Source organism: Lissotriton vulgaris, chromosome 5 (genome assembly GCF_964263255.1).
Source record: "Lissotriton vulgaris chromosome 5, aLisVul1.2, whole genome shotgun sequence".
NCBI lineage: Eukaryota > Metazoa > Chordata > Amphibia > Caudata > Salamandridae > Lissotriton > Lissotriton vulgaris.
Genome location: NC_141693.1, coordinates 888,132,706 through 888,153,698, shown reverse-complemented (window position 1 = coordinate 888,153,698; position 20,993 = coordinate 888,132,706). Strand labels below are relative to the sequence as shown.

Below are 20,993 nucleotides of genomic sequence, written 5' to 3'. Positions count from 1 at the left end.
CCTATGGAATGGCGCCCGCCGCAACACTCGCTCAACGAACTGCTGCCAGATATGAGCCGTATGCCTGACGACATAGGGCAGTGCTTCATTAGCGCCCCGGCCCTGCATCAGAGCCTCCTGTAGCACCCTTTCCGAGGCCACTCCCGCCAATAATGCCAACTCCCAGTTCTCGGTGTCAGCAAACCATCTGGCCGCCGGGAGAAGTTGTGCAGCATAATAGTATAAATCAAACCTTGGGGCCTCAAGGCCTCCCGCATCCCAACATTGCGTCACCGTGCGCAACGCAACCCTGCTGCGACCACCCGCCCAGAGAAGAGACGTAAGGAGCGAATTCAGTGTACGGAACACCCGGGAGGGCAACGGGCATAGGGTATTCTGCAATACGTAGAGGACTCTAGGGAGCATCACCATCTTGGCAACAGCTAGACGGCCCATAAGGGAGAGAGGAAGCGTATTCCAGAATACAACGGACTTGCGGAGGGCAACAAGAATCTTGTCTATATTATGAGTTAAGAGAGCCTCATCAGAAGCGGCCACCTGAATACCCAGGTACCGGAACGCCAGAGATTCACACCGGAGGCCCGCACAGTAAGAATCCGCCGTCGGGGCGGGATCCTCAGGGGTCAATGGGAACACCAGGGATTTTTTAACATTCATGCGCAGGCCTGAGGCCGCACCAAAGCGGTCCAAGAGGCGCAGCAGAGCGGGGAGGGCCTCCACCGGAGAGGTCAGGTAGAAAAGCGCATCGTCGGCGTAAAGGGAGATGACATTAGTGGTGTCCCCCACCACAATACCCCATTCATGCAACTCCTTGCGGGCGGAAATGGCCAGGGGCTCAATCGCGAGAGCAAATAAAAGGGGGGACAATGGGCAACCTTGTCGGGTGCCCCTCCCTAACGTCCACTCATCAGAGCGGGCTGAACCCAGTCGCACTCTGGCTCGAGGCGATCTATAAAGGACCCGTATCCATTCCCGAAAGCTGGGACCAAATCCCATCTTGACGAGTACATGCATCAGGTAACCCCAATGCACTGTATCGAAGGCTTTAGCCAGGTCAACAGAGACCAGCACATGGGGAGTGGCCCTCCCCCGGACCTCGTGCAAAATGTGGTTCAAGCGGCGCAGGTTCATCGCAGTATTACGACCAGGGACAAAGCCACATTGGTCCGGGTGGACGAGCTGGGCTACGTGTGGGGCAAGGCGATTGGCCAACAGCTTGGTCAAAATTTTCGCGTCCGAGTTAATCAAAGTGATAGGAGGATACGAAGCCGGGTCCGTGCTGTCACCACCCGGTTTCAGGATCATACAGACTTCACCCTGATTCAAGGTGGGCGGGAGGTGACCCGTGCGTAAGGCTTCATTGTAAACCTGTAAAAGAAGGGGGGCCAGGGTGTGCCCGAATGTATGATAAAACTCTGCAGGGAATCCATCCCCGCCAGGGGTTTTGGCTCGTGGGAGGGCGGCTATCGCCGCAGAAATCTCACCTAACGCCAGTTTGACATCCAGGTCTTTCGCCGCCACCTCAGGGAGGGTCGGCAAGTCGAGGTTTTCGAGGTATAGGTGGTAAGCCTCTTCAGATATAGTCCGATCAGCCTCATACACAGTCCGCAGGTGATCCCGTAGAACTGTGAGTACAGCAGCCCCTGAATGGACCATCTCGCCACCGGGCGCCCGCAGGGCCACTATACGCTCAGCTGTAAACTCCCGGCGAAGTATCCAGGCCAACAAACGGCCAGATTTATCCCCCTCTCGATGCAGTCTCTGTCTATATTGGCCCAGCGTAAACCTATCGAGCCGCGTGAGTATATCGTGGATCGACCCAAGGGCTAGGCCCTCTACGCGTTGATCCGATGAGTCCGGATCAGGGCGGGCCTGGACTCGCAGGAGCTCAGCCTCCGCAGTTTGCAAGTCTGAAAGCAGTTGTTTCCTGACCCCGTATGTCAGACCCATGCACGCACCGCGGACAACCGCTTTCAATGCCTCCCATTTAGTGGAATAAGACCGGTCATTTCCCGCCCAGTTAAGGTCCAGATAATCGGACAGGGACGTTGCCACATGGTCCCGGGCTACCTGGTCCTGGAGCAGATCAGTCGGGAGTCTCCACGAGCGGGGACGTTCCCCCTGGTCAGGCCAATGCGCCACACACGTGACCGGAGCATGGTCCGATAGGTATCGGGCCTGGTGTGTGACCGTCAACGTGAGGGAGGAGGGGAGATTGGCCGCCAACACCCTATCTAGCCTACTGTGGGTGCCATGGGTCGGGGAATAGCAGGTGTAAAGCTTCTGTGTGGGGTGACACGCGCGCCAGACATCAATCGCCCCGATATTATGCATCACGTCTCGCAAACACGCCGTCATACGGGGCTTAGTTCCCGCCCGAGGCGGATTACGATCCAGTTCATGGTGTAGGACACAGTTAAAGTCCCCGCACCAAAGGAGGGGCGCGTCGAGGCTAGGGGCTACTAGATCCTGCATCCGGGAGAAAAATGCCGGGTCATCTACGTTCGGTGCGTACGTATTAAAGACCAGGAGGACCTTATCGTCCAGTCTGAGTTTCGCCAATATGTACCTGCCTTCCACATCCGCATCAACATACTGGACAGTGCATGGGACCCCAGGGGCCACCCAGATTAGGACCCCCCTAGCGTATGTAGAGTAGGAGGAGTGAAAAAGCTGGCCTCTCCACTTCTTGGCCAGTCGCTGCGCACCATCATCATCCAAGTGGGTTTCCTGTAAACAAGCAACTGAAATCCCATGTCGTTTCAGGAAGGTGAGGATCCTGTGTCTCTTAGTGCACGTACCCAGGCCACGCACATTCCACGTCAAGAATTTAAACCCCATGACCACCATTCGTGCCCAGCCGGGCAGTAGCATACACACAGCCTAAGTCGCCGCCAGGAGACCCTTGCCACAGGGAACTTCAAAAATGCATCACCTAAAGCAGACGCCCCGGTAAGTAGGGGCAACATGCGCCAAATGCCAGTGCCATCAGTTCCACATCCAAAATCCCACCCCCCAACAATCCCAACATTCGAAATTCTGACTGGAACCCCCTTAACCCCCCCACCCACGAGCAAAAGGATAGCAACAACCAAAAACGCCACCCCGCCCTTCCCCCGCCAGTGCCAGGACGTGCACAGCCACCCCATTCAACACTCTCCACTCACACTCACACACAACAGAACAACCCAACCCACCCTCCCTCCCAGCTCCCCAAAAGACCCAACGAATCCGATCAGTGGACCCGGACAGCTCTCCCCCCCTAAGTCAGCAACGCGGGAGGAGCAGCCCATATACACAGCTGCCAGCATTCGGTGCACACCCAATCCAGAGCCCAAGTGCGTGGTATCGAGCAGTAAACAATTACTCGCAACATTCATGCTGCGTGAGCAGAGGACTAAAGGGCTGGCGGGCCATAGGGGCCCACCCAATAACAGCAACAGCACAGCAGCGTCAGTCTAGACAGGGCAAGGATCATTCCAAGTCTAGGGTCTGCAAGGCAGTCTCCGGGACCACTGGGGCCGCAGAGTCCACGTTCACCGGCGTCTCCTGCAATGTATCCGGCACCAAGATGTCACCAGGTGCAGTCTCACTGTGCAAACGTTCCTCAGACCCCCCAGGCGATTTTTCCATCATGATGGCTCCGTCCGGACCCACCGTAGGCCGAGTCTCAGGAGGACCACGGGATCCAGAGCGCCGATTCCTCCTGCCACGCCGTCGTCTCTGCGGCCTGGTCCCCCACATATCTCTCGATCCCCCTCTCTCACCCGGGGGTAGATCATCCCCTCGGATCTCAAGCCACTCCCATACCTCTGCTGGCGTCTCAAAGAAGTGTGCCCGGCCCTGGGAGAGCACCTTGAGCTTAGCTGGGTATAAAAGCATATACTGCAGCTGCATGTCGCGCAACTTCTGTTTGACCCCCAGGTAGGACTTCCTTTGCTCCTGCACCTGCTGGGTGTAGTCGGGGTAAATTGAGATTCGACTATTTTCAATCATGTGGGGGCCCCAATTCTCTCGCCGCCTTGAGGATGCAGTCACGGTCTTTATAATTGAGGATTTTTGCAATGAGGGCTCTAGGGGCTTCTCCAGGACGCGGAGGGGGCACCAGGGCCCTGTGGGCCCGCTCCACAATAAAGACATTGGACAATCCACTCGGACAGAGACTCTCACGTATCCAAGTCTCCAGGAATCGTTCAGGGTTTCCTGCCTCCAGCCGCTCCGGGACCCCCAGGACGCGTATGTTACTTCGGCGCGCCCTACCTTCTGCATCTTCGGCTCGTCTCTCCAATGCTCGGGTAGTAGAGGCAAGTTGAGAGAGTGACTTCTGTAGTGACGCTACCTCCCCCTGCAGTTGAGTGATGTTGCCCTCTGCGTCCGAGACTTTATCCGCCACCTTGCGAAGGTCAGTTCTCAACAGGTTCACATCCACGGACACCGTCTCAATCTGGCGTTCCAGGGCAGTGTGTGAACCCTGGATAGCCTGAAGAAGTTCCGCTCTAGACGGCTCCGGCAGCTCCCCGTCCCCATCACCTGCGCCCGTTTGGCGCGTGATCCTCTGCGGCGGCAGACGAGGGGTAGTGTACTGCGTGATTGTGTTGGGTTGGGTAGCCTTAGGGCCACGGCCAGTCCGGCCCGTCATAGCCGCTGCGCCAAGGGTCGGTGCTCCCAATGGGGCCTCCACTGAAGCCACCCGAGCAGGGCGGAGTACGTGCCACCACAGCGCCGAAGGAACGGGGCAATCGGTATACGGGTCCACAGGATCAGAACCACAGTGGGCAGTGCAGATCACAGAATGGGTGCCACCAGAGCGCAGTGGCACGGGCCCACTTCCTCCACAGAGCAGGGCAGAGCAGGGCACGAACGCACGTCTCTATCTGCTGCCACCGAGCCCCAAGGGGCCGCCCAAGACCAGCTCCAAAATGGCGGAGCGCCGGGGGAGGGCCGGTGTTCTTCCACGGACCCAGCAACACCCCTCCGTGAACTCCCCCGACGTCCCAGAAGTGGCGGATATACAATCTGCTGCGAGGCACAGGATACTGCTCAGCGGGAGGGGGCACAGGAGTGGCAGAGTCACCGCAGGAAAATCCCGGCAAACACAGAGCAGGTCAGGGCCCCCACACGCACCCTCGCGCCACAAGGGGGGGGCCAGGGCAGATGGGATCCACAGCCCCCACTTCCAGACGGAGGCGCTCCGCCGACGGGTCGCGTGGCGCTATGGATCAGAGAGGGGGGGGGCGCCCTACACACTCCAGCCCAGCGAGGCCGCGCAAGATGGACGGCCCCTTCGTCCTTTCCCCCTCCTCACCGCACCTCAGCAAAGCCTCAGTCCTCCGGCGCCGCAGTCTTCCGATCCCAGGACGGGGATCCTAAGCAGGGGGCCGGCGGGCATCCGATGGCGCACCGAGGCTGGGGTCACCACTTGCGTCCTCCGCCGCCCGGCCCGGTGGGTAGGCCAAAGCCGCGGCGCCGCGTGAGAGAGCACGCCGGCGCCGCCGTCAGGATCAGCTAGGCCACAGGTCTCGGCGGATTGCCGACCACGGGTCCGTTTCGCCAGGCACCGGAGCTCGGCGGGACTTCCACCGCCTCTCCGACACGCTTTCTCGGGGTCGAAAGGGTCCGGGCAGGATAATTGAAGGTATTACTGCGGTCTTCGGGACGGAGCTGGTGGAGCTCACGTCCTGTCGGCCATGCTGCTTGGCCACGCCCCCCCGAGCAGCTTAGTGCTTACCTTAAGAGGGTGAAGCCTTTAGGGGTGAATATGGACTTGTGCATGTACTCTGTGTGTGTACGTTTGCATGTATATGCGTGTGTGGCTGGTGGCCCCTTGTCATCTGGTGGGCAATTCCCCGCACTTGGTAACTATCCCTTACCACAAAATAAAGCCAGGTCTAGCAGCATAAGGAGACCCTCCTTGGCACTATATATATCATAGGTATTAAGTGATTACATGATGAAAATATCAAACTAGTAGTTAAAGATAATTATACACAGTGACAAATGTAGAAAGATGGTTTGATGAATGGTGTTCTAAAACCCATAAAGACCTTTGGAACCTTCTGCATGAGAGGCCCAGTTGTCAAGAGAAGGTGAAAATGGCCAGGGCCGCTTTTAGATTGGCCTGTAAGGAACGCAAAGCCCAACTTAAAGAGGAGTCTTCGGAAAAGCTATTAACTGCTAATCAGCAGCACGACAGCTCTGCTTTTTGGAGCGTTTTTAATTCGCCTTTCTTCTGCAATGACCACCTCTCTAACCAGGCCAGTACTATTCCAGCCCAGGTCTGGATTGATCACTTTAAGACCATCTATAGCCTAGATGAGGGGCCTGATGCACTGAAGTATTTTAGGATTGACCAGCACATAGTCTTTCATCTATCTGAGGTTAGAACTGCTATCTTTCAGTTACTGTCAAATAAAGCACATGGGCCAGATGAGGTGCCTGGGGACATCTTTAAAATATGTATAGAGCCACGGGCCCCTTTGCTGACACTACACTTAAACTCCGCAGCTTCTGGTCCTCTCCCATTAACCTGGTCTCAGTTAATAGCAGTCCCTGTTTATAAAAATGGCACCAGGTCAAAACCTGCATGTTTTAGGCCTATCTCCTTTATAGACTCAGAGGTAAAAAATCATTGGCCGGGTTTTATTAAATCGCCTCTCAGATTGGGCTTAGGAGAGAGGCTTTTTTCCGACCTACAGTATAGGTTTCGCCGGGGCACTATAGAGCAAACCTTGAATCTATATTTGCTAAATTGTAAATATACCAAGGCCAAGAATGGGGAAATCCATCTGGCCTTCATTGACCTTAGCTTTGCCTTTGATAGAGTTACCGTTCCAAACTTTGGTCCACGATGGCGCAGAAGGATCAGAACGATGTTGACCAGGTCCTAATAAACTTTTACGTGATTTGCACAAAGATCTTTCTGCTAGTCAGGTTTGGCCCTAACAGGCAATGCACTGAGCAAGGCTGTATTTTAGAACCTTTTTTATACATTTTTTACATCAATCACATAGAGCAGGCCCTGATAGTTTCAGGCGTGGATGTCCCTAAAGTAGGAGACCGATGTATACCTGCTCTGCTCTATGCAGATGATACAGTTTTAATTGCCCGCACAGCTAAAGGTTTACAAAAACTTCTTAACCTTTTTATTAGTTTCATGAGTAGCCTTGACCAGACGACAAATTTTTCAAAGTCACACGTCATGAAGTTTGGCCCACTGAGCACGTAAACCATGAAATACGTAGTGGATGGCCAACACATTAGCCAGGTAGACAAGTTTAGATACATGGGGGTCCAACTGGATTCAGGGTTAAATTGACACTCACTTATTACCCAGAATGTTTTGACTTTTAACAGAGTGATATTAAGTATAGGTGATTTTCCCCGCAGGCTTGGACGCACTCGTATACAATCGATCCTGGAAATCTACAGGGCTACGTGTATCCCAATAGTGAGTTAAGCAGTGGAAAATGGCGGTATGGCCTGGTTGCCCCAATTCAAGTAGCCGAAAATACATTCTTAAGGGGCCTTCTGTGTGTTCCACAAAGTGTACCTCATGATATTGTTCACGAAGAACTAGGCTTAGAGTATATTATTGACCAGCTCTGTCTTTGCCTCCTAAAACTCTTGCATTCAATTTTGGTAAAAGAGGAACTTTGTTTCAGCAGATTAATTTTGCAGGATTTACATGGCACATATTATGCAGTCCCTAGGGAGGCCCGACCTGTATGCTAATCCTTCTAGTATAACACGCTTTGAGGGCAAAAAGGTGTAAACTGCTTTTAGGGATAAGTTGTCTTCAGAACGTAAGGATTTTGCATTAATGAAAGTCGATGCAACATGCAATTCTAGTTAAACTGTCAGCAGCATAGAACTTTACTTGATGTGGAATATGACACGTCATCAACGTCACCGGCTGACTTATTTCAGGTTGAATGTATTTCCCGGTCATTGTCATGGTTGTTTTATGAACACGGATCTGCCCCTTTGCAACTGCGATAACACATCAATCTTGAAAGAAACAGTTAGTTATAGATTCCTTACCTTAGAATTACCCCCAGGTTTCAGACTGGATCCAGAAAGTTTTTCATCAGCATTACCCCTGCGCGTTGGAAGGTGGCGTCAGTCGACTCTGCGTCGGTCGTTAGCGTTGTGGTCACCGGGATGACTTCCCGGAAGCTGCATAGACGCTGCCCTCGCACGCTGACGTCAGTTCTTTCTTTTTCCCCGCCAGCAAGCGCAGATCTGGAAAAAGTGGTACCCCCAGTCACTTTTGACTGACTTTTTTGTTGACTTCGTTTTTGAGTCTAACATTGACTCCTGGTGCACGAGGGAGGGCTGGTTTCAAGGCCTGCGGTTCCTGTACCCGACTGATGTTGGTAATGGATGCACACCGCGTGTGCCTCTATTGTCTGTAGCGCGACCTTGACCCCAAGTCGTGCTCCGACTTCCGAACCATGGCCCCAAAGTCTTTGTGGGAGCAGTCCCGAAAGCTACTCGAGGCCTGGCAGTTGGCTTCGCGTCGTTCAAGGTCCCAGTTGCATGGGAGGTCGAGGGACCGATCGCGGAGCCATCAGGACTCCTCGTCTAAGTCTTCGCACTCTGGGTCAAGTAAGTCGAAGCTCAAGAAAAAGTCAACGAAGCATCGTTACTCTTCGACTTCCCCTCATCCATTGCCGACGCGACGAAGGGTGCTGGTGGTGCCCCTCCCAAGGCTCCACGTGCGAAGCCTTCAGGGTCGGCTCCGGCCTTCACAGCTTTGTCAGTTCTACCAAGCGATGCATGCCATCTTTGGGCAGCCCGACTCTGCGGGTGCACCTTCGGGCCCAGCGGACTCGGCTGATGGCCCTAGGGCTTCGCCAGCGGCTCCGCCCTCTGGACCACAGGGCCCCCTTGAATCTAGGCCTGGATCCGAATCAGTGCCGGTCGACCTTATTATACCTTCACTGGCGCCGATTCCACTGCACCACATATGCAACTGACGCCGGCTGGACTACCAGCCGGCGTAGACTCCGGCTTCCACCCCGATGAGGATACGAAGCCGGACCGGCGTCGACCGACGCTGCATCCGGCGCCAATGGGTACTTTTGTGCCTGTATTCCACCCTGGCCATTTTCAGCCAGTTTGGCAGCCAGAGGAGGGTGAGGAAGACTGGGAGGGGTCCAGTGACCCTACAACTGAGCAGTTGCAGTCTGACCAGGACTGGAGAGAGGAACTGGGGGATGCCAGTGGTCTGGACACCTCACCAGACATTGGCATGTTGTCTCCTCTTACCAAGCCTATGGAGGAAGGAGCGTCTCGACGCAGCGGTGTTGCTTAGGGCGGCTGATGCCCTAAAACTCGAGCTACCTACTGTGGCAGTCGTGACTAACCTCCTGACCGAAGTGCTTCAGCAGGCAGCGAACTCTTCGGTGCCCCTGATGCCATTTAATGAAGCCCTCAAGGACATCCTTTTGGGCACCTGGTCCAGGCCCAACACAGGGGCTCCTGTGGATAGGGTGGTTGCCCGACACCAACGTCCAGCTCTGGGCGACCACACTTTCCTCTCCTAACACTCCTCCCCCGAGAACTTGGTGGTCCAAGCTTCAACGTCCGAAAGCGCATTCCCTAATGCACCACCGGACAGGGAATCCAAAAAGCTGGATCAGCTTGAGAAAAAGTTGTTTTCTTCCTCCAGCTTCAGGCAGCGGTCAGTGAACACTGCATGCCTGTTGGACCGTTATTCCCACTCTGTGTGGGATACGGTGGCGCAAGTGCTGCCTCAGTGTCCAGAGGAAGCCCGGGCCATACTCTCCCATGCTGTCGCTGTGAGGAGAGACGCAGCAATGTACGTCATCCGCTGTGGACGGGACACTGTGGACTCACTGGGTAGGACCATTTCAGCGTCAGTGGTGCTTTGCCGTCACGCCTGGTTGAGAACGACTGGCTTTTCTGGGGATGTCCAGAACACCTTGATGGACATGCCCTTTGATGACCGTCACCTGTTCGGCAACAGGGCGGACAGTGCACTAGAGCGCTTCAAGGACTCTCGGGCTACGGCCAAGTCCTTAGGCCTCTCCACCACGCACCCTGCATGGTCTGCCTTTCATGACCATGGAAGGTGTGCCCCAAGACGTTTTTTTCAGAGCCACAAGCCAGCACAAGCTGTTAAACCTCAGCGCGGCCGGGGAATCCTTACCGCCCCACCCATCCTCCCCCTTCTGCAAACTGACTTTTAGGGTTAAGGATTTTCTTTTAGGGCCCAAGTTTTGTACACCAGTGTTCAGTGTCTTGCATGGCTCTGCCCTTCTCGTGTGGAAAGTTGTGTACAGAACTGACGTCAACGCACAAGGGCAGCGTCTTTTTTAGCTTCCGCAACGTCATCCCGGCGACCCCAACGGACGCAGAGTCGACCGACACCACCTTCCAACTCGAAGGGGTACGTACTGCTTACGAAAAACTTTCCGGATCCAGTCTGACCCCTAGGAGTAATTCTAAAGTAAGGAATCTGTAACTAATCTATGTTTCTTACAGATATATTGTTACCGAAGTTAAGTAACTTGTTCATTAAAGACACGCTGCATTTTGTAATGCTGTGCCCAAAATATAATAATTTATGACATAAGTTTTTACGCCCAATTTTAAAACCTTTGAATTTTACACAAGTCAATGTCTGGCTTCTTTTGTACACCATGAAGAATTGCCATATTTAATGAATAACCCTTCAGAACTTCCCCTGGCTTTTAGTTCAACCGTATTGGAAAACTGTGCTTTAATATGTAAAATGTGGTTCCATTTTGTTTTTCAAACTTGTCTTTAGGGAATAGCCACATGCAAATAACAACCACCACTTTTACACAGTCTGCCCAGGAAGTTGGACTCACTAGCGCACATTATGAAATTTGACCCTGTTTTTATTGTCCAACCATTCTCAAAGTTCACCAACAATCACTTGTTATTGTGATTCCTCTGCCTATATTAACAACTAGGTCCTAGAAGTTGGGACCTTCTCCCAATTGCTGTAGATTAGTAGAATATAAGCCTAACTTGATTACTACCTACTTTCTACTGTGTTTTGTTGTGAAACGCTGATACGGTGGAATATAATTTTCAGAAAAGTTGCAGCACGTTGAATTTTTCTCGTATGGTGGTAATTATTCTGAAATGAGTGTATTAATGGAAATTCGTAAACTTAGGCCAAGTATTGAACATGTAACTACATATGGTCTGCTTTCAGGGTAGGTTTGACGATTAGAATATGATATAAAGCACAGCAGAAAAGGAAAGGTATCATTTTTATCACAAGCTAGTAGTTATACTAGTGTCTGGCAATGCGCTTTAATGTTCAGTTTGATGCAGTGAGGCTCTGAAACAAATCATCTGAAGAGATCAAGCCTTCAGACAATACTTAAATTAGAAGTAAATATGAATTTATTTTTTTGAGACAACAATTTAGAGTATACTACTGTAGATACATAGGACTTGTGTGTGTGCAGTCTGTGTCTCATTCAGCAATGACAGAAAGGAATATAAAACATTTTGCTTACTTTCTTTAATCTTTCTGTCACTGAATATAATAACTGTATGGTTTCTGCTTTACATCACAATGACCTGTATAGGCAATCTAAAATAAAATTATGATTATTTTACCACAGGCTCACCAGTTAGCAAATATGCAGGTCCATGCCATTAATGGTTGTAGTGCCAGCGCCACTTCTGCAAATAACGAAGAGGAGGAAGAGGAAGAGGATGAATATGATTATGACTATGAATCACTGTCAGATGGTAAGAGTGTATGAGTTGGACAATTTACCATGGATAGATCAGATATTGTGGTTACAGCAAGCATATCCTTAACATTTTTTATGTAAAGTATCTTTTAAAGAAGTGAAGTAGTTAGTTGTAATACAGAATTGGGACATATTTATCAGTTTGTGTATAATTTGGAAGCAAGAATAATTTAACATTAATTTAAATTCATAAAATTTCACTTTGCTACATAGCTCCTAAAGTGTACCTGTTCATCTTCTAAAATGGCTTTCTTTTGATGCTAAGAATTTTAGATTGCAGTTGCTTCCCAGAATCTACTCTCTGAAATATAATTTCATGTTGGGAAAATCCGTTGCATATAGTGGAAAGCATTGCCAGGAAACAGTTGAAGCATTTAAAAAAGAAAAAAATTCCTTTATTAATTAGTAAGCCATTCAAAAATAGCGCTACTTCAGACAACGCAATGTTTCCTATCCCCAACCATTTCCAGTGACCATCAAACGACAAGGCGTAGGTAACAATGATCCTGAATTTCTTACCGTTTTAACCCAGCCTCTCCTGGGTTGTATGTATGCCACTACGGAAGTGGTTATTGTGTCATTAATTACTTATTCTACCGCAGGAATTTGCCTACGAGAGCTTTAATAAAACAATGCGCTAAACAGCTAGTTCCCCTCAGTGTTCATCTTAAGCCTAAAGCCAACATTGAAATGAATGAAGAACAAGGAGGGGTTTGGCCCAGTAGGGAAGAGGGTAGGTAGGGCCCGTTAATAGCGAAAAAAGAGAATTTACCTATGCCTCTATGCACATATTTACAACATTTAATGTCATTAAAGAGTAAACCACACTGTTAGTCAACTCGGACAATGATTTATGTCAGTTATTTATCAAAACTCATGAAAAATTTATACTTTGTGGCAAGAGAAAAATACATAGTCAACTTGACATTGAACACACAAAAAGAGATTTTTGCAAGGGATAAAGCAAGAATAAACAACATATGAACCAAAATTGTGTGGATTATCGTGAACAAATCGACAACAAGTGCAAATACATTATACACAGTGAGTAAATTATATCAAAGCAACAAACAACAGTTTTACAAAAGTTTGTGTTGAATTCACAATAAACTACGGGGATACGTCTTATTCAATGTTTGCCCCGTTGCCTGTAAAATTGTTAATTATGAGTACTGTGTTGTTTACAGGACAAAAACTTGTTATAGAACCAAAAATAAATTGGGACTAGCCCAGAGGTTTGGGCGAATCAATGTTGATAAATGCCAACGCGTTTCGAATGCCAATGTAGGGATCATCGGATTCTCATCAGGGCGTGGATTGAATCCATTTGTAACTGTTGGGGAAAAGGAACAAGGGGGTTTTAATTAAAAACTAGGATTTTGACTTGCGAAAGCTTGTCCCATGTTAATGCTTCTGCTGTCACATACCTTCTGCGACCAAATTGTTTTGGTCGGTTGGGTCTTTATTTATGAAGCCAGTTATCCTAAGCCGTGGAAGTCAACCTGTAATTCAGTGACAATGGCATGATCAGTGTTTGTGCACTTAAGTACAAGCAGGCACGGGCATGTGCATGCATTATGAGCAAAAATTACCTCTATGTAAGGAGCAGCCGCTCCGAGGTTGAGGCTGGGGCTTTAATGATTTCCCTTTTATTGTAATCTGCAAACACAAAGGGATGGTGTGCTTAGCGAGGGAAAATTCTTTATTATGTAGTGACCAGAAGAGTTTGATGAGAAAGATTTTCTTACTTGTGTCCGTAGGCAAAAAACGACTCTTGATCGAATTCTGAGAAAAAACGGAAAGGAAACGGGGAGCTGGTGAGTGCCCTGTGTTTAAATTTCAATTGCAGAAACAGAGTGAAAAGGACGTGCGCCGGTTGGCGTCTTACCGTGGCCTTGGACCCTCAGCGCATCGGGTCCACCGTCTGTGAGGACGGGAGCGTCTTTTGTTTGAAATTGATTCTAAAGAAAAGAAAGGAAACCGAGCGAATCAATATCGCGGTCATATTCAAAAAGAAGCGCGTGTGTGTGCGCTGGTGGCACAGAAAGGGTCTTACCTGGTTTGTGGTAAAAATGTTTCATCTATTTGGGTTCTGGGAAGACACAACAGCTCGCCGTTGTGATTGAGATGGACTAAGTTGAAAACTTTTGTCACATGATGCCAGGAGCCAATCGGTTCCAGTGGCTAGCGACCGCGATATTGATTCGCTCGGTTTCCTTTCTTTTCTTTAGAATCAATTTCAAACAAAAGACGCTCCCGTCCTCACAGACGGTGGACCCGATGCGCTGAGGGTCCAAGGCCACGGTAAGACGCCAACCGGCGCACGTCCTTTTCACTCTGTTTCTGCAATTGAAATTTAAACACAGGGCACTCACCAGCTCCCCGTTTCCTTTCCGTTTTTTCTCAGAATTCGATCAAGAGTCGTTTTTTGCCTACGGACACAAGTAAGAAAATCTTTCTCATCAAACTCTTCTGGTCACTACATAATAAAGAATTTTCCCTCGCTAAGCACACCATCCCTTTGTGTTTGCAGATTACAATAAAAGGGAAATCATTAAAGCCCCAGCCTCAACCTCGGAGCGGCTGCTCCTTACATAGAGGTAATTTTTGCTCATAATGCATGCACATGCCCGTGCCTGCTTGTACTTAAGTGCACAAACACTGATCATGCCATTGTCACTGAATTACAGGTTGACTTCCACGGCTTAGGATAACTGGCTTCATAAATAAAGACCCAACCGACCAAAACAATTTGGTCGCAGAAGGTATGTGACAGCAGAAGCATTAACATGGGACAAGCTTTCGCAAGTCAAAATCCTAGTTTTTAATTAAAACCCCCTTGTTCCTTTTCCCCAACAGTTACAAATGGATTCAATCCACGCCCTGATGAGAATCCGATGATCCCTACATTGGCATTCGAAACGCGTTGGCATTTATCAACATTGATTCGCCCAAACCTCTGGGCTAGTCCCAATTTATTTTTGGTTCTATAACAAGTTTTTGTCCTGTAAACAACACAGTACTCATAATTAACAATTTTACAGGCAACGGGGCAAACATTGAATAAGACGTATCCCCGTAGTTTATTGTGAATTCAACACAAACTTTTGTAAAACTGTTGTTTGTTGCTTTGATATAATTTACTCACTGTGTATAATGTATTTGCACTTGTTGTCGATTTGTTCACGATAATCCACACAATTTTGGTTCATATGTTGTTTATTCTTGCTTTATCCCTTGCAAAAATCTCTTTTTGTGTGTTCAATGTCAAGTTGACTATGTATTTTTCTCTTGCCACAAAGTATAAATTTTTCATGAGTTTTGATAAATAACTGACATAAATCATTGTCCGAGTTGACTAACAGTGTGGTTTACTCTTTAATGACATTAAATGTTGTAAATATGTGCATAGAGGCATAGGTAAATTCTCTTTTTTCAACATTGAAATGAAAGCATTTGGACACCACAGTTATGAAATGACAGGACTTTCAAGCAGTTTTATAGCTGCAACTACATCCTTGAATGGATTAATGGATGCATGGGTACTTCTGTAGGGCAAACCTAGCCAGAAGACAGTGGTGGAGCGGTTTTGGTGGTAGTGAAGAAGCAGATTCTCCAAATTTGGATATGAAAGAAGATTCTATTGATCACAGATGGTCTAGATGACTTGGCGTTGTTGTTCAGTATTGAAGAAGTTATAAAATTAAGAGATCAGCTTGGTGTTCAACTGAATATAGCATAGATAATTTACTGTTTGGACGTGTTTTTTTCCTTTTTTATGTCTTGTTTCGTATGGTGTTTGTTACTGCATCTGTTTATTTTTTAAGCATTCATTTTTATATATACTTTAATTGATACTTAAACATTGTTCTGGACTACTTTATCATGACTTTATTTACTCTTAGATAATGTTATTTGGTTGTTCAGATTCTCTGAGCATGGGGTTTTCTCTTTGAGGTTACGTTTATGTTTAATAAAATGTCTTACAGTGTATAACCATCTGTCCCTAGCAAAGAGACAAATAAAAATTCTCTGTCACCATTCGGAAGTATAAGAACTGTCCTCTTGCGCATTTTGTGGCTAAAGGCAAACCAGAACACAGGAGCTAAAGTGGGCCACAATGCACACCAATAAAGCCTGTGGACGCTTTTTGGGAGTTGTACAAGAAGGTCTCTGATCAGTGGTTGGCACATCAACATGAATCTATTCCTAATAATAATGCTCTAAAGTTAAATCTGAACCCTGAGGACTGAACTGGTAATGATTACGGTCATGAGTGTAGGGTTCAACCATGTCAGATAACCAAGTTGCATTACAAAAGAGGGGAAAGGAATGGCTAGTTTCTTTTTACAATGATAAAACCCAGTGCCATACACATTAAGATCCTTCACATTGGGGAATTCCCAAGATCTATGAGTTGCAAGGCAAAGGGCTTTGGGTCTTATCAAATTAGCACATTTTCAAGTATGTACACCTGAAAAGTCTGGAGATCACTGTACTTAAATTAAAGCATAATCTGTTGCTGGGCAATAAGCAAGCTAAGAGAAAATCTAAAATATGTCTTTAAGCCAGATACTATTCTTGAGGTTTAACTAGTAAAAAGGTGAAATAACTTGATATGAGACAATTGGATATGCCTGAGCAAAACACTAGAGTTGCAAAGCTTGGTTGTGAGAGTAAGGTTGGTCAATGCTAAGTGAAGACTCAAATTCAAGTTCCTTGACTGTCATTTCTCTATAATGAGAGGTCACTCACTGCAAAACTAAGCATAAGTTGGTGATAATTTGGAAAATGGTTATCCCTAATCAAGTGATGTCCATAAATCCCTTTTCATGAAATTGATGGAACCTGGTAGTTAGGCCTATGGGAACATGCATGAAAAGACCAGCATTTTAACATTCATTCCCCTCTAACTTCACGAGGGAAGTTATAGGTCTACCTCTGAAACAGCTGCAGCATTGAAGTAGAGAGTTACACTAATGGTGAAGTGTCAAGAGAAAGCGTTGATCCTCAAGTAAAAATCCTGCTTAAATGCTTGATTAACTTCACGAACCAAGAATGGGGATGTCTCAGATGTAGTATTTGAACGTATTTTCAAATACCTGTAAAATGGCAGAGATATGGGACAACAAGTTGAAATATTTGACCAAACCAGTTGCCCAGGCTCCTAAAAGAGATACTTGAATTATTGGGTGGTAAGAACAGGAAATGATGTACAAGACAAGTGAAAACACCCAGCTAGTCAGTCAAGAAGGGTGGACATCTGCAGCCAAAATCTCAAGAAAAGAAGGAAGGATTTACTAATTTAAATAATTTATTTATTTTATTTATTTATTTCAAAGGTTTTATATAGCGCTGCTGGACCCAAGAGTATCAGAGCGCTTTACAATGGGGTGAAGATAAACGAATGATTGTGCGTAAAAAACACTAGAAATACAGCAAGCAAATATACATGAGGAAGCATATAAATAAAATGACAGTGCAATCATCAGAGTTAGCATAATGTTAATGTTAATGTTAATGTTAATGTTAATGTTATGGTAATTTGTATAGCGCACGGCTGCCCCAGCCAAGGGGCGTCCCGGCGCTGCGAGCAGACAGTTTACAGAGAGTTAGAGGCGCAGAAAGTGAAACAGTTATTGAAAGAGATGAGTTTTGACAGCCTTTCTGAAAGCTAAGAGATCCTGTATCCCACGGATAGCTTCGGGCAGACTATTCCATAACTTGGCAGCCAGGAAGCTAAAGGATCGGCCGCCTACTCTGGCAAGTCTAGTGCGGGGGATGATCGCAAGATGTTGCCCCTCTGAGCGAAGCGATCTCCTAGGAATGTACTCTGACAAAAGCGGGCGCAACATTGGGGGAGAGGCGGTTTTAAGGATTTTAAAGGCTAAACACAGTGCCTTAAACTGGATCCTTTTGCCCACCGGGAGCCAGTGCAGTTTTTTCAAGGCTCCAGATACCGAAGAATGGCGAGGGAGACCTACCAGAGCCCTGGCTGCCTCATTCTGGACTCTCTGCAATCTGGTGATTTCAGCCAGATTTGCCCCCAATAGGAGAGAGCTGGCGTAGTCTAGTCTAGAAAGGATGGTCACCTGGACAATAAGCTGGCGAGTGCGGCAGTCAAAGAACTTCAAAATGGGCCTGATGTTACGTAAAATGCCAAAGCACGTGGCAGCTACTTTCTTAGTGTGGTGAGTGAACTTTAGAGCAGAGTCCACCCAGACTCCCAGATTCTTGACGCATTCCTTTGGCGTAGGGGGTGGGCCCAAGACATCAGGCCACCAGTTGTCTCCCCAGGACGAAGTGTTTTTCCCCAGGAGCAGTATCTCAGTTTTCCCGGCGTTTAATTGAAGGAAATTCGCCGTCATCCAGTTGGTGATGTCAGTGAGTGTCTGTTTAAAGTGATGAGCCTCCAGACCACTGTTGTCATTAAGAGCCACCACCAACTGGGTATCCTCTGCATAGGATACCAGTGCAAGTCCGTTTCTTCTAGCCACCTCCGCCAGAGGGCGGACATAGACATTGAACAGGGTGGGGCTCAGGGAAGAGCCCTGCGGTACTCCCTGTCCAATGTTATGCTCCTTAGAGATGTAAGGGGGGGTAGAGACTCTGAAAGACCTGTTGGAAAGGAAGTCTCTAAACCATCCCAAGGCTATCCCTGTAACTCCAATTTCCTCCAATCTCGTCAAGAGGACCTCGTGTGACACCGTATCGAAGGCAGCACTGAGGTCCAACAGGACCAGTGCTGCCGTTCCGCCGGTGTCAAGAATGGTACGGAGGTCCTCTGAAACACTGAGCAAGGCGGTCTCGGTGCTATGACCAGCTCTAAACCCGTGTTGGGAGTCATCCAGGATGTTGTTGGTAAGGAGGAAGTCGGACAGAATGTTGTTGACGTGTGCCTCGATGATTTTGGCAGGCTAGGGAAGCAAGGAGATTGACCTGAAGTTCTCAGGAAGCGAAGGGTCTAAAGTGGGTTTTTTTAGGATGGGAGAAACCCAAGCCTGCTTCCATTTGGAGGGAACTTTGGCGGTGGAAAGAGACAGATTGATGATGTCCCCAGGTACCCCAGTATTTGTTGAGAAGAAGTACTTTGAGTTCTTTTTTGAAGAGAGAGTAGGAGGGGTTACAGCGAAGATCCTTGGGGAGAGAGTTCCAAATTGTGGGCGTGTTACCAGAGAATGCACGGGATTGGGTCTTTTGACATTTGAGTCTAGGAGGGATGAGGACAAGGGAGTTAGTGCTTCTCAGGGACCTGGAACATCCTGCTTTGTGAAGTTTGGTAGAAAGGTAGGATGGCGTGTTTTGGTGGAGAGCTTTGTGTGTGATGCAAGCGATCTTATAGATGGATCTTCCTTCTATTGGGAGCCAATTGAGGTTCTTGAGGACGGGGGAGATGTGATCAAATTTTTTACAGTCAGAGATGAGTCTTGCAGCAAGATTGAGGACAGATTTGATCGGGCAAGATGGATTTTAGGGGTGCCGGCCAGAGTTGCGTTACCATAGTCGATCCTAGAAAGGATAAGCGATTGTATGACAAGCTTGAAATCGACTGCTGGAATAAATGGTTTAATTTTCTTGAGGTGGAGAAGGGTGAAAAGAGCACTTTTTGCTGCATTTTTAATGTGTGGGATGAGATTAAGGTTCTGGTCAATACTGATGCCCAGGGATTTCACAAAATTAGAAGTGGAGAGTGAACAGTTAAGAGCTTTAATGTCATTGATCCAGAGTTGGATGGGAAGGGAATATTTTTGGGGGGAGAAAAGTATGGTTTCAGTTTTTTTCGGGTTCAGTTTTAGATGGTTCTGATGGAACCAGGTTTGAACTTTAGTCAAGGTGCTATTTAGGTGAAGTATGTCTTTGTGGGAATTGATCTTGTAGTATAGTTGGGTGTCGTCAGCGTAGAGGTGGTAGCTGATATTAGCTTGTTTGAGGATGAGAGTGAGAGGTTCCATGAACAGATTGAATAGGGTAGGGGAGAGGATGGATCCTTGGGGGACGCCGAGTGAGACGGGTTGGGGTCGAGAGAGGAAGGGGTTGAGCTTGATTTGTTGTGATCTAATATTAAGGAATTAGGTGAACCAATTGAAAACATTACCTTCAAGGCCAAATCGAACTTTAAGAGTGTTGAGAAGAGTGGGGTTGTGCACAGTATCAAAAGCAGAAGAGAGGTCAAGGAGGATGAGTATAGAGGATTCCCCTTTGTCTAGTGAGCGATGGATGTCGTCAGTAATGTTAATCATTGCAGTTTCTGTACTACATCCCTTTCTGAAGCCAGATTGGAAAATATCAAGGAGCTTGTAGGTGCTGATGTGTTTTTCTAATTATAATAGGACACATTTCTCAAGGGCTTTAGAGAGGAATGGAAGGTTTGAGATAGGGCGAAGGTTGTTGAGGTCATTGGGGTCGGTTGTGGGATTTTTTAGAATGGGTGTGATTTGACCAAGTTGGAGAGAGGCAGGGACACAGCCAGTAGAAAGAGAGGAGTTGAGGATTTTGGTCCATATAGGTGCGATGATAGAATTAAGTTCTTGTACCAGATGGGCGGGAGGAGGATCTTTGGAGTGGGAGGAAGGTTTGAGTTTGTTAATGATTCTAGTGATCGTAGATTCGGATACTGGACTGAAGTCGCTCCAAGAGGCATTGTTTTTAGCCGGGGGGTTTTGTTCCAGAACGGGATCAGGTTGGGAGGGAGCAGGGACGGCTTGAGAAGGATTGAGAGGAGATAAGAGAGTGAACGAAGAAGAGTTAGAGGTGGTGGAGAGGGTGTGTTGGATGGGGGAGGTTGGAGTGACAGTGGGAGGGAAGAGAAGGATAGTTCGATCAAGTTGATTTTGTTGGTAAAGAAGCTTGCAATTTCTTCGCATCTGTCGGTAGAGGCTAAAATTTTGGGAGGGCCAGTGGAAGTTTGTTTTTTGACAATGTTAAAGAGTTCTTTAGGGCGGTTTCTCGCCTGATCAAGCGGAGTCCGGAGAAAGGAGGCTTTTTCCTTGAAGATATTTTTTTTGTATTGGGCTCTAGCAGCTCTAAGTAGAGCCAGATTCTCCATGGTTGGATGGTTCCTCCAGACCCTTTCAGAGTGTCTTTGATTATTTAGTTCAGTATTAAACCAAGACTTAGGAGGAATTTCTGTTGTTGTTTGAATTTGATTGGAGCAATTTGATCGATGGCTTCACGAATGGAGTTATTATAGTGGTTAGTTAGATCAGTGGTGCTGTCAGAGAGTGGGGG

The 20,993-nt window shown here is 47.9% G+C and overlaps 1 protein-coding gene across 7 annotated transcripts in view; it reads left to right on the top strand.

The window, feature by feature from the left end:
• The window catches only part of PLCE1 (phospholipase C epsilon 1), a 1,649,974-nt gene that overhangs the window by 1,276,441 nt on the left and 352,540 nt on the right, over nucleotides 1-20,993 (top strand). For all 7 annotated transcript variants that reach the window (XM_086922473.1, XM_086922472.1, XM_086922474.1 and 4 more), the window contains one exon: nucleotides 11,631-11,760. In XM_086922473.1, the coding sequence (XP_086778599.1) occupies nucleotides 11,631-11,760 (130 nt within the window). The remainder of the gene's footprint in view (nucleotides 1-11,630; nucleotides 11,761-20,993) is intronic.